Here is a 14,148-nt window from a genome sequence, read left to right as displayed (position 1 = left end):
TAATGGGAAAAACCGAAAGCAGCCCCCGGCTGTGGTGACATCATGGGAGTGCTGCCCCGGGGCGGGGGCGGGTCTGAGCGGCCCTACATAAGATGTAGAGGCAGAGGAGGGTGGACAGCAGCGGCAGTGACCCCCAACAACACCTGGAGCTCCAGCACTGCAAGGGGCAGGAGGAAACACTCACATCTGGAGCTCTTGAATACCAGGGTACAGAAACTCCAGCACCTGGGGAGCCACAGGGCCACATCTGGAGCACCTGCGTCTTTGGAGCCAGAAGAAAACGCCTGGAGAATCAGCACCTCTGTAGGTGAAGGGCAACATCTGGAGTCCGGTGCCAGAGGAACATATCCACATCTGGGGCTCAGCTCTCAGGAGCCCGGCGGCAGACCCCATCCCTTGCACAAGAAGCGGGGTCCGTTCGAATCCTCGCCCTCATCATGGAGGCGGACCCTCAGCACATGAAGACCCTTTATGACGCCCGGGGCTTCCTGACGTCAGTGCCAGTGCTGGACCTGGAGGAGCTGGAGGGCGCCAGGAGGGCCTTCGAGGAGCTGGAGCAGGAGTTTGGTAGGTGCAGGGAGGGCAGCCTTATCTCTAGAGCTTATTTATGCGGGCCTTGCGTCATGCTTGCATCATGCTAAGTGGTACATGCACGAGGCAAAGACCCAAGCCAAATTCATGAAGCCCCGCAAAGCCAATCTGCGTGGCCCTGAGCGGCTTCACAAATATGGAGAAAGGCAACGCAGCGCAAATCGCTGCGTTGCGTTACACTGTGCCCAGAAGGCGTTCCATGGGCGTTGCCTGGGTGTCGCAACTCATCGTTTTTGACGCAGATTTACAAGGTCTTGTCAATCTAGGAATGTGTTAAAAAAAAAAAGAGTAAAATGCCTCTATGGATTGTTTATATGCTGGAAGGTGCCCCTTCCTGCACTGATACAATCCTGCTGTAACACAGGCAGTGCTGCACCATGCTGCAAGGGTGCCAGCGTTGACACTAGGCTGCAGAAACGGCGCCAGCGCAGGGAGAAAGGAAAACAATGCACCGTATTGGATAAATGCGGGCGTTCCTGCCTTTTCCAGTGGCGCAGGACGGCGCAGGAATGTTTTTTGCTGCGCTGCTCGGTGCCACCATCCCCATATATAAGCCCCTCCGTTTAGAGGCCTCTCGGGGTAGAGACTAACCCCCCTCCTTGTGTCCCCTGTAGGCTGGGTCTAAACTGGGGTGGCAAGGTGAGCAAAAGAACGATGGATTGAACCCAGACCTCTTGACTGGGGGTGAATGTTTGATTTGCGTTGTATTCCGTCCATCATCTGTGTGTCTTTTGCTTTCTCACCCTGCAGGGAAGGAGCACGCCCAGTACAGCCTGCACAACGCCCACCTGCGCCTGCCGTGGGTACTGGGCCTCGCCACTCACCCGCATACCCTCCAGGCCATCACCGCTGTGCTGGGGCCCCACGTGGTCCTGCTGGACTCCAGGTTCATCTGTAAATACCCGGCCTCCGACGTGCCCCACCGAGGGAACAGCGCCCCCTACGTGGCCTGGCACCAGGACATCAAGTAAGTCAGACTGCGGGGTGCTGGCTCCAGGGTGGGTGAGGGGAGGGCTCAGCAGGGGTGATGTGTCTGTTTGTACTTCAAGGGTAAGGTCAAAGGATGGCATTCCTGCCCCCTCAGCCTGGTGAGGTCTGATTAACAGGCTACCTGGTGGGCACCATGTGGTGTTAAATACACAGGGCGGTGTGGGGTGCACACACAGCATAGATTACAGCATCTTTCATCTAGGCAGTACATGACGGCATAAGGCTGGCTGCACTACCAGACACACATCACCCTGTGTCATCCTGTGCCCTCGTGTGCCATCATGTGGCTTATTATGCCCTCATGCACCATCCTGTGCCATCATCTGCCATCCTGTCCCTCCATGTGTTATCCTATGCCCGTTGTATGCCATCCTGTGCCATCATGTGCTGTCCTGTGCCCTCATGTGTCACCCTCTGCCCTCATGTGCTATTGTGTGTCCTCGTGTGCCATTCTGTGCCATCATATGCCATCCTGTGCCCTCATGTGTCAAAATGTGCCATCCATGCCATGATGTGCCATCCTGTGTCATCAATAGCCATCCTGTGCCCTCGTGTGCCATCCTGTGCCCTCATGCACCATCCTGTGCCATCATCTGCCATCCTGTCCCTCCATGTGTTATCCTATGCCCTTTGTATAATATCATGTGCCCTCATGTGTCACCCTCTGCCCTCATGTGCTATTGTGTGTCCTCTTGTGCCATTCTGTGCCATCATATGCCATCCTGTGCCCTCATGTGTCAAAATGTACCGTCCATGCCTTGATGTGCCATCCTGTGTCATCAATAGCCATCCTGTGCCCTCGTGTGCCATCCTGTGCCCAAATGGGCCATTCTCTGCTCTCATGTATTATCCTGAACCATCATGTTCCATCCTGTGCCCTCATGTACTATCCCGTACCCTCATGTGCTATCCTGTGCCCTCATGTGCCATACTGTGCTCTCATGGGTTATTCTGTATCATCATGTGCCATCCTATGCATTTATGTGCCATCCTGTGCCCTCATGTGCCATCCTGTGCCCTCATGTGTCATCCTGAGCCCTCATGTGCTATGATGTGACCTCATGTGCCACCCTGTGCCCTCATTTGCCATCCTGTGCCCTCATGTGCCATCCTGTCATGGTCCATCCTGTGCCCTCATGTGCCATTCTTAGCCCTCATGTGCCATCCTGTCATGTGCCATCCTGTGCCCTCATGTGCCATCCTGTGCCCTCATGTGTCATCCTGAGCCCTCATGTGCTATGATGTGACCTCATGTGCCATCCTGTGCCCTCATGTGCCATCCTGTGCCCTCATGTGCCATTCTATGCCCTCATATGCCATCCTGTCATGTGCCATCCTGTGCCCTCATGTGCCATCCTCCTGCCCCGGGGTCTGCCGATGTTTGGCTGACAGTGTCCTCCTCCTTTTACTTCCAGGTATTGGGGCTTCGAGGGGGGCCCGGTGGCCTCAGTGTGGCTTGCCCTGGATGACGTAGACGCAGAGAATGGGGTCCTGCAGGTTATTCCAGGTATTGATAAGCTCCCATAGTCAATGCATGCATCACAACAGCCTGGAGCTGTAACACTGATTGGCTGAGAATGGGGGATGGGCTAATACTCTACTGGTGAGCCCCAATGCAATCACATAAGAAATCTAGGACAGGGCTCCACAGCATGGGAGATAGATAGGCCATCTCTTTACCTTGAGCCCCAGTGTCGTGACATAGGGATCTGGGACAGGACTATACAGCAGGGGAGGCCATCAGTTAACCAAGAAGCCTCAATGTCGTGAAATAGGGATCTGGGACAGGACTATACAGCAGGGGAGGCCATCTGTTAACCAAGGAGCCTCAATGTCGCGACATAGGGATGTGGGAGAGAGTTACGCAGAATGGAAGACGGTGCATTCATTCACAATGAGTCAGAGTCCAGACAAGCAGGGGTGCAGCAGGCTAATATTGTTGAAGCCCTTGGGCCTTGACTCAGTGGTGTTGACAAATTGTCTACTTCTCTATCGGAGTCCACTGCTGTCCTGACACAGGGATGTTGTCTTTGTACAGAAAGTCTGGAGATAGAACGCAGGCTCCACACAGGTTCTGACGCCCTCAGCACCATGTGGGTCACAACTATATCTCAGGATGGATCAAGTCCATGCTGCTATGTACGAGCGCCCCAGTGTGATCAGAGGGATCCGTGCCAGGGTCGGATTGGTAAGGGGGCTCTCGGGCAATGGTCGATGGGCTGGTATCTGAATTGCAGCTATGGGCCGCTTTTTTGGGCAGCGTGGTGGCCGATATGGGATGACTATGCTGCTCCACCGAGTGGGGGCATGAGCAGCCTTTGCGGAGGCAGATGGACCTCCGTTACCCCCCTTTTACCAAGGGGGCTGAGGTATCATTCCCAGTCTCCGGCTGGCCCCGCCCATTAATGTATGCAGATTGAGCAGGGGCAGGGGGGCTGAGCTTAGGTGGCCTCACTTATATTCAGGTGTGGTTCACCAGTATAAACTATTCCAACAACACAGAGTCCTAGCAACAATCATCGCATTTTTTAAATCTCAGTAAAGTTAAGATAAAACACACCTCTCTTATAGAAATCCCCCAACTTCTTTTTATAACACTTAAAACACTGAAGCAATGTTTTAAAAAAAGACGGGTGCAGATGTACAAGTCAATTGCTTCACATTTACGCCGTTGTTGCGTCACTTCTGTGACTCAGCGGTGGCGTAAACCATGCACCACGTTGCGACTTATTTACAACCTGACGCATCTAGGGAGATGCGTCACGTTGTGAAGCCCTGCACCACATTAAACCTGCATCAGGTTTAAGGTATGCAGGGTGGGCGTTCCGTCTGAAAAAAACTCGTAAAAGTAACGGTGTGAAATCTACAAGATTTCACAGTCATTTTTCAGAGGTTGCTGCGACGAAACCTTACACCTGCTTGAAGCAGGCGTAAGGAGTGGGGCAGCACGTTAGGTATGGGCGGTCCCTGAACATTGCTGGAGTAGCGTTGCGCCTGCGACATGACTCCAGCCATGCACCGACCTTACACCATCAGATGCGACACGCATCTGTCTATCCCTGCGCCACGGTGTGCTGCATTGTAAATGCGACGCATCCGTGGTGGCGCAAGGAGAATTGCGAATCGCATTGTTACTGGCGCATCACTGCTAATCTGCAAGGATGCGCCAGTCCTTGTAATCTTCCCCGCAATCCGCAAATGTGGGGCTCTTTTTTCAGGGTGCTCGGGCCAACTTTTTTCAAAGCCAATCAAACCCTGACCCGTGCTTTACTGTACAGCTGGAGCGGGAGGACACGAGGTCCTAACAGAGGGACGCTGCTTATGGTTCTACAGGCAGAGATGTCTTTGCCTGTAAACACGGGCACCACTGCCTTGAAAGAGTGATATTGGACAGTGTTGGCCAGACAGGGCTCTAGTAGGAGCCTACAATCTTCACCCAGATTAGTGTCAGAGGCTAGACTCCTGGGGGCTGGGGAGGCCTCGATGAAAGATCCCCGGGGTCCTCGCGGGGGTTCTAGTGTTCAGAGATGGCTCTCTCTTTATTTAGAAGCCGCAGTCCTCTGTTAGATGAAAAACATCCTTTACCACGCGTCTTTTCCATGCATGCCTTTACCACGCTTCCTTTACCACGCAAATGCCTTTACCACGCGTATTTTCCATGCATAAGTTTACCACGCTTCCTTTACCACGCAAATGCCTTTACCACGCGTATTTTCCATGCATAAGTTTACCACTCTTCATTTACCACGCAAATGCCTTTACCACGCAGTCTTTTTCATGCATGCCTTTACAACCCAGATGCCTTTACCACACAGTCTTTTCCACGCATGCCTTTACCACGCTTCCTTTACCACGCAGATGCCTTTACCACGCATGATAATTAAAGCTAAATGTGTGTATAATTATTGTGGGTGTGGCCCGTGCTGACACCTCATTTTAGACAGAGGCGGGGACTGCATGAGTACCCAGGCCAGGAATCAGTGCCCCCCTTACTCCAACCCTCTTTTCTTCTGCAGGAAGTCACAAACAAGGTGTCCTGGAGCACCGCACAGCAATGACCCCCGGAAACATGCTGTCCACCAATCAGGAGATTCCGCGGCACTTGGTTGATGCAGAGAAGGCGGTGGAGTGTCCTCTTCAGGCTGGGCAGATGTCGGTGAGTTCACAGCGCTCTGTCGTTTCCTGGACTCATGTCTCACTGTTGTGGTTATTCTCACAGGCAAACAAGCAAGGGGTTACTGCAACGTTACGAAGTAACATGAAAAGCCATGATACTTGAGCCCGGTGCATTGTGGGTGTCAGGCAGACCGGTGATTCTCCCACTTATAAATGAGGCAGTCGGGAAGTGGCCGGGGCCAAGACATCCATCAATTTATGGCACCGCCCTTCCCATAATGAGCCTTTTGTCTCCATTACTGTGTACTCACGACCCCCCTTAAAGGTGCCCCAGAACTGTGTACTCACAGCCCCCCTTAAAGGTGCCCCAGAACTGTGTACTCACTACCCCCCCTTAAAGGTCCCCAGAACTGTGTACTCACTACCCCCCCTTAAGGGTGTCCACGTACTGTGTACTCACTACCCCACCTTAAGGGTGCCCATGTACTGTGTACTCACTACCCCCCCTTAAGGGTGCCCATGTACTGTACCTCCCTGTACTTACAGCTTTCTTTGAGGGTGCGCCAGCACTGTGGACTCACAGCTCCCCATGACGGTGCACCAACCTGTGCACTCACAGCTTTCTATGAGGGTGCGTCAACTCTGTGTACTCTGTACTCACAGCTCCCCCGGATGCACTCACACTGTGTACTCACAGCTTACCATAGAGAAGCGCCCGCACTGTGTACTCACAGCTCCCCCTGGGCATGCACCCGCACTGTGTACTCACAGCTCCCCCTGGGCATGCACCCACACTGTGTACTCACAGCTCCCCCTGGGGTGCACCCGCACTGTGTACTCACAGCTCCCCCTGGGGTGCACCAGCACTGTGTACTCACAGCTCCCCGGGGTGCACCCGCACTGTGTACTCACAGCTCCCCCGAGGTGCACCAGCACTGTGTACTCACAGTTCCCCCTGGGCATGCACCAGCACTGTGTACTCACAGCTCCCCCTGGGGTGCACCAGCGCTGTGCACTCACAGCTTTCCTTGGGGTGCACCAGCACTGTGTACTCACAGCTGCCCCGGAGGTGCACCAGCACTGTGTTACTCACAGCTCCCCCTAGGGTGCACCAACGCTGTGCACTCACAGCTTTCCTTGGGGTGCCTCAGGACTATGTACTCAGTTTCCCCTTGAGGTGCACCTCAAGGCGCTGCCTGTCTTTTCTCTGTCCCATATCCAGTGCCTAATTTGTGCCTGTGTTTTCCGGTGCTTTTCTGTAAACAAAGGGACATATGTCTGAGAAACCACCATATGGTGGCAGTGTGTGTGTATTTTTAACTAACGTTCATTAGAAGAGAACTAAATGATTTAATATAGCTTTTAAAAAATGACAAAACTTAAAGGTAAAAAAGTGACGCGGGCAGTGCCAGCTGCAGAGGACCAGTGAGTAACACATTGGGCCCTGGCACTTACATTTTTGGCAGATAAGCATGGCTCATATCCTACATTTCTCTCGTCAGATCCACGACGGGCTGACAGTCCACGCCAGTGAACCCAACACGCCCCACAGACGCAGATGTGGCTTCGTTATTCGCTACGTCCCCACCACAGCCTACCCCGTGGAGGTGAGTACAATCCTCTCCTTCATACTTTCTGAGTATTAATGTGTGTCAGTGGGATTATTAGACAACAAGAGTAACTGTGTGGACTGTATGTGTTTGTGTGTGTGCATTCACGCACGTGTGTTTGTGTGCGTGCATTTCTACTTGTAACTGTGTGTGTTTGGAAATTTAGATAGTTTTGGTTGTTAGTTATGTAAGAGAGGCAGGTTTGAAGATTCAATAGTTTGGGGATTTAGATAGTTTTGGTTGCTAGTTATTCAAGAGAGGCAGGTTTGAAGGTTCAATAGTTTGGGGAGTTAGATAGTTTTGTTTGTTAGTTATATAAGAGAGGCAGGTTTGAAGGTCAGTTGTGGGATTTAAATAGTTTTGGAAGTTAGTTATATAAGAGAGGCAGGTTTGAAAGTTCAATAGTTTGGGATGTTAGATAGTTTTGGTTGTTAGTTATATAAGACAGGCAGGTTTGAAGGTTCAATAGTTTGGGGATTTAGAATAGTTGTATTTGTTAGTTATATAGGAGAGGCAGGTTTGAAGTTTCAATAGTTTGGGGAGTTTGATAGTTATGGTTGTTAGTTATATAAGAGAGGCAGGTTTGAAGGTTCAATAGTTTGGGGATTAAGATAGTTATGGTTGTTAGTTATATAAGAGAGGCAGGTTTGAAGGTTCAATCGTTTGGGGAGTTTGATAGTTTTGGTTGTTAGTTATATACAGGTTTTAAGGTTCAATAGTTTGGGGAGTTTGATAGTTATGGTTGTTAGTTATATAAGAAAGACAGGTTTGAAGGTTCAATAGTTTGGGGATTTAAATAGTTATGGTTGTTAGTTATATAAGAGAGGCAGGTTTGAAGTTTCAATAGTTTGGGGAGTTTGATAGATATGGTTGTTAGTTATATAAGAGAGGCAGGCTTGAAGGTTCAGTAGTTTGGGGATTTAGATAGTTATGGTTGTTAGTTAGTGGCCCCACTGGAGGAAGTAGTCGCCCCCTTTGGGATTAAAACAGTCACCTATGCGGACGACACCCAATTAGTCGTCTCGCTAACCCAACAAGACGGATGTTTTGATAACCTCTCCGCCTGCCTTGTTGAGATATTCTCATGGATGACCAGTTCGCGGCTTAAACTCAATGGAGCGAAAACTGAGATTATGCTCCTTGGTCATCATTTTTCATCTTTCCCTAAAGCCGCCTGGCCCTCCTGCCTAGGTGAGCTGCCCACTCCAAAGAAAAAAATCAAAAGCCTAGGGGTGTGGCTTGAGCCCGATCTGACTTTTAAGGCCCATGCACAGAAAGTTGCAGGGACCTGCTTCGGACTGCTTCGTTCAGTGCGGAAAGTCCTCCCTCTCCTGCCTCCTCAGTCTAGGACACTTCTGATTCAGGGGTTAATACTATTGAGACTCGATTATAGTAACGCCCTGTTTCTGGCGGCCCCGGAAGCCACCCTTAACATTCTCCAACGGGTGCAGAATGCAACAGCCAGGATGCTTGCAAGCACATCGAGAAGATCTTCGGCCAGACCGGCCCTGAGAGCACTCCATTGGCTGTCAATACGTGAAAGAGTCCTCTTTAAAGCACTATACGTCACCCACAGGGCTCTGCAGGGCAAAGGACCTCCGGTTCTCAGGAGCCTGATATGCCCTTGTAAACCACCTCGGGCTCTCCGGTCGGAGTGTGGCAATCTGGCAAGGGTCCCCAGAGTTAGGAAAGCACGTACTGGGGGTCGCCGTTTTTCTTTAATTGCAGCAAAAAAATGGAACGCTCTCCCCAACTGGATCCGTGCAGAACCTTGCCATCTGAAATTTCGAAAGGCCCTTAAAACTATTCTTTTTCCCAAGGACCCCTAATTATTGGTTTCTTCCTCAGTTTGCTTATTGTTCTATTTTTCTGTTAGTGCTGGGACGCTTTCGGGCAGCCATGCGCTTTATAAATCTAATTTCATTTCATTTCATTTCATTCATTTCAGTTATATAAGAGAGGCAGGTTTGAAGGTTCAATAGTTTGGGGATTTAGATAGTTATGGTTGTTAGTTATATAAGAGAGGCAGGTTTGAAGGTTCAATAGTTTGGGGAGTTTGATAGTTTTGGTTGTTAGTTATATACAGGTTTGAAGGTTCAATAGTTTGGGGAGTTTGATAGTTATGGTTGTTAGTTATATAAGAGAGGCAGGTTTGAAGGTTCAATCGTTTGGGGATTTAAATAGTTATGGTTGTTAGTTATATAAGAGAGGCGGGTTTGAAGTTTCAATAGTATGGGGAGTTTGATAGTTATGGTCGTTAGTTATATAAGAGAGGCAGGTTTGAAGGTTCAATAGTTTGGGGATTTAGATAGTTATGGTCGTTAGTTATATAAGAGAGGCAGGTTTGAAGGTTCAATAGTTTGGGGATTTAGTTAGTTTGGGTAGTTAGGTTGCTCTATAAGAGAGGCAGGTTTGAAGGTTCAATAGTTTGGGGATTAAGTTAGTTTGGGTAGTTAGGGTGTTCTATAAGAGAGGCAGGTTTGAAGGTTCAATAGTTTGGGGATTTAGTTAGTTTGGGTAGTTAGGTTGCTCTATAAGAGAGGCAGGTTTGAAGGTTCAATAGTTTGGGGATTAAGTTAGTTTGGGTAGTTAGGTTGTTCTATAAGAGAGGCAGGTTTGAAGGTTCAATAGTTTGGGGATTTAGATAGTTTAGGTAGTTAGGTTGTTCTGTAAGAGAGGCAGGTTTGAATGCTAGATAGTTTGGGGATTTAGATAGTGTTGGTTCTTAGGCTGTTTTGAAAGAGAGGGAAGGTTTATGGTTAGTTATTGTTGTAGAGTACACGTTTTAGAGATTTGGTTGATCATGCCCTTTTCTCCCTAACTACATGACACCAGTGTAGGTCCTCTATGATAAGGTCTTGTATTCTCCCACGTCTGAATGCCCTCATTCTAATGCACTTCTCTCCTCTCTGGGGATTTAGATAGTTATGGTTGTTAGTTATATAAGAGAGGCATGTTTGAAGGTTCAATAGTTTGGGGAGTTTGATAGTTTTGGTTGTTAGTGTTATACAGGTTTGAAGGTTCAATAGTTTGGGGAGTTTGATAGTTATGGTTGTTAGTTATATAAGAGAGGCAGGTTTGAAGGTTCAATCGTTTGGGGATTTAAATAGTTATGGTTGTTAGTTATATAAGAGAGGCAGGTTTGAAGTTTCAATAGTTTGGGGAGTTTGATAGTTATGGTTGTTAGTTATATAAGAGAGGCAGGTTTGAAGGTTCAATAGTTTGCGGATTTAGATAATTTACATAGTTAGTTGTATACAGGTTTGAAGGTTCAATAGTTTGGGGATTTAGATCGCTTTGGTTGTTAGTTATGTAAGAGAGGCAGGTTTGAAGGCTCAATAGTTTGGGGATTTAGATAGTTATGGTTGTTAGTTATATAAGAGAGGCAGGTTTGAAGGTTCAATAATTTGGGGATTTAGATAGTTATGGTCGTTAGTTAAATAAGAGAGGCAGGTTTGAAGGTTCAATAGTTTGGCGATTTAGTTAGTTTGGGTAGTTAGGTTTTTCTATAAGAAAGGCTGGTTTGAAGGTTCAATAGTTTGGGGATTTAGTTAGCTTGGGTAGTTAGGTTGTTCTATAAGAGAGGCAGGTTTGAAGGTTCAATAGTTTGGGAATTTAGATAGTTTAGGTAGTTAGGTTGTTCTATAAGAGAGGCAGGTTTGAATGCTAGATAGTTTGGGGATTTAGCTAGTGTTGGTTCTTAGGCTGTTTTGAAAGAGAGGGAAGGTTTATGGTTAGTTATTGTTGTAGAATACACGTTTTAGAGATTTGGTTGATCATGCCCATTTCTCCCTAACTACATGACACCAATGTAGGTCCTCTATGATAAGGTCTTGTATTCTCCCACGTCTGAATGCCCTCATTCTAATGCACTTCTCTCCTCTCTTATTCCAGGACCCCGAGCGCCCCCGATCCTTCCCCGCCACCGTGCTTGTTGCAGGAACAGATGAATTCCAGCACTTTACAGATCATGCACCCAACTTTTTCTCCAAGACCTTCTGACACCTCTGCAGAGCATCATCAGGAGACACCTTCCTCTCTTCATGTAGTTCATAACTGCCAGTAACATGCTGCTGCATGGTGCAGGTTCATTCCTGATCTCAGATGGAGCCCTATAGGTTCAAATATGTATTTCCTCTTTTTTAACATCTTGCAGTGAGCCTCAATATTGTCTACAATAATGTTCGGATGGTAGGCCAAAAGGTGCTGCAACTGTTACCGTAAAACAAACAACATTTTGGATAAGAGTACCACTTTTGATTTTCAACACATCTTGATGATTCCAGCTTGAGAAATATGTAACGAGGAGGCTGGTCTCAGTTTAAGCATGAATTTGGATACATGCCGGTACATGAGGAACTCTAGATCAATCTACTTCGATCTAGAAGTCTAGGGAACGCCCCACTAGGACCATCTTCAGCCTTCCTCATCGCCACTGGCCTCACTAACAAGCCTGCATTGTTACATATCGATCATTGAGTGACTATATATATACATATGATATGATTGACATAAAAGAGGGGATATATCCTGTGGTAATGTTGCAGTTTTCATGCAGGATGCCTCTGACAAAGAGCTCGAGGCCCGAAACGCGTCTGCACTGGACTACTGGGTACATGTGATTCACTAAAGTTGCCTGTATCTTTGGCGCTGTTTGACGACTCGTCACAAGACTTTCAAACAAAGGGTCACTGTGAGTCTTGTTGTGCATGGAACGTTTCAGGGAGATCGGTCAAGTAGGGGCTGAGAAATAAGGGTGTAAACAAAGGTGCCTTTTCCAGGCTAATTCCCCTGAACTCTTTAGACAGGGCCGCAGCTCGAACTGCTATTATTTGTTGTAAATCCATTCAGTTGTTGTTGAGAAATTTAAGGAAACCAAATTTAGATATCTCCGATTGCTGGCTAATTCACGAATAATAAAGAGCTTGTGCAGAGAACGGCATAACTGATTGGGGCTGCCAACACTTCAACCAGGAAGTGTTAACAGCCATCTTGGGACTCTGCTTCTGCCGAGTGTCCCCCCAAAAAAGTAAAAAAAAGAAAAAGAAAAGGGGGCTGGGTAGGGATACCCTGACCTCCAAGCCTTGGTCTTGGGGTCCCAGAGGGACCCTGCAGGGTAAAAAAGCATTTTTTTTAAATGTGTTGCGAATTTATAGCAAATGTGGCAAAAAAGTGGGGGCTCCAGCGCTTGTTCATACAACAGGAAGCCACGAGCCAGCCTGGAACGCGGGGGCCTTGAGGTACCTCTCGCGATCCCCATTAGGCACACTGTGTGCCCAGGGCACCCAGGTGAAATGGCCAGGCCCAGGGGGATGGGGAGATCGTGCCAATAATTGGTCCGGGGAAAGGGTCCTGCAGCCCACCTTCCCCATTTGTTTATGGCTGGGGAATGGGGTCCCCGGGGCCTAAATTGGCCCAGGGAGGGGGGCCATAAAGACCCCCGCCCCCATTAAAAATGTATATATTTATGCCTGGGCTCGGTTGGATGGGAATGCCGAAATTGACCTGGGGAGGGGCCCACGTGGCCTCCATCCCCATTCAGTTAAGGCTGGGCCCTGGAGGATGGGGTCCCCTAGGGCCAAAATCGGCCCTGGAGGGGGCTGAGTGGCAGAGTGTTTGTATGGATGTGTGACTGTGTGTGTGAGTGGTTGTGTAAAAAGCAGCTGTGACTTCCAAGACTTTTGATGCCGCTTGGTGCAAACCACCTCTAATTTACCTTAATATTAGCTATCAAAATAGGGAGGCAGACACTGGCAAGTGGAAAAGCGAAGAACAGGTTTATTACTCCAGGAGGAGACCCCATCACATCAGACACCGGGGCTATCGTCAGGAGGTGCTCTAACTGCATCTCTGTGGCATGGCCTTTTATACATTTCTTTCGTCAGTTTATTGCATGGTCAAACATCCTTGGAGGGCCCGCCTCAAGCTAGTTCCCACACAAATCCAGCAACAAATGTCCCCCCACTTAGATGTAACAGATGATCGCTATCTCGCAGCTGGACATTCCGACAGTATCTTAAAACACGTGGGATCGGTCAGATCTAAGGGTTTTGGGTTATTGATTAAGTCAGGCCCCTTTGTTGGTGAAACAAGCCCTGCCGTGTGTAGGCAATAAACAATGTCCACAGGGCTCGGTTAGTGCCTGGGACCGGACTGAGTGGCCAGGTGCAGGGAAGGAGGTTATAAAAGGGGGATTGCCTGTGCATGGAGGATGAAAGGACAAGTGGGTTTGGCGCGGGAAGTGACTCCGAGGCATTGTCAGGCTGACAAGGTTTGTACGACCCTAGTACGTGTGTTCAGGCTTAGTCAGGTTGCTGGGGATGATTGCGAGGTCAGGGTGAATCATGGGTGACTAGCAGGGAATGAAAATGGCTGTGATATGTAAAATGGTTGTTGCTTAAGCGCACGTAGAGGCCCTTGTTACGCAAGATGATGCAGACAATGTTTCACGATCTTCACTCTGCTCTCAACAGTGACTGTGGCGAACATAAATGAACGCTGCTTATGTATACTTAAGGTTTATCGATTTCCACAGTCCCCAGTTTTTATACTAAGTTAGTTCATTTCTGTTCATATATGTTGTGATGATGTACAGGTTGACATTATTATACACAAAAGCTAAGTATGCAGTTGGGCTGTCTATTGCGGTCTTTGGTGGCCTATTTGTTTTATTGGCAGATAAAAACAATTCTGCTATCAGTACAAACAGTATCGTCAATAACCTATGTAGTCAATGTAAAAAACGGGGAGACAGTGCATACAAAATGACATTTGTCGTACCATACCTTTAGACCTGGAGATGAGCATAAGTCTTAGAAGATGCAGTAATTTCGTTCTAATA

At 48.4% G+C, this 14,148-nt stretch overlaps 1 protein-coding gene across 1 annotated transcript; it reads left to right on the top strand.

The window, feature by feature from the left end:
- Nucleotides 1-437: 437 nt before the first annotated feature.
- LOC147689239 (phytanoyl-CoA dioxygenase domain-containing protein 1-like) lies at nt 438-11,309 on the top strand. Its single transcript, XM_086940049.1, has 6 exons — nt 438-567; nt 1,342-1,558; nt 2,997-3,088; nt 5,598-5,737; nt 7,200-7,304; nt 11,202-11,309. Exons 1-6 carry the CDS (start codon nt 438-440, stop codon nt 11,307-11,309), a joined length of 792 nt encoding a protein of 263 aa, XP_086796175.1.
- Nucleotides 11,310-14,148: the final 2,839 nt, after the last annotated feature.

The sequence above is a fragment of the Lissotriton vulgaris genome, chromosome 10 (genome assembly GCF_964263255.1).
Source record: "Lissotriton vulgaris chromosome 10, aLisVul1.2, whole genome shotgun sequence".
Taxonomy (NCBI): Eukaryota; Metazoa; Chordata; class Amphibia; order Caudata; family Salamandridae; genus Lissotriton; species Lissotriton vulgaris.
Note: the sequence above shows the minus strand (reverse complement) of the source record. Positions and strands in the feature narration are given on the sequence as shown.

Excerpts from the sequence above, each read along its gene's own strand:
- LOC147689239 (XM_086940049.1), top strand. The coding sequence starts at position 438 with ATGGAGGCGGACCCTCAGCACATGAAGACCCTTTATGACGCCCGGGGC. Across the intron at positions 3,089-5,597 it reads GGTCCTGCAGGTTATTCCAG|GAAGTCACAAACAAGGTGTC; the intron begins GTATTGATAAGC and ends TTTCTTCTGCAG. Across the intron at positions 5,738-7,199 it reads TTCAGGCTGGGCAGATGTCG|ATCCACGACGGGCTGACAGT; the intron begins GTGAGTTCACAG and ends TTCTCTCGTCAG.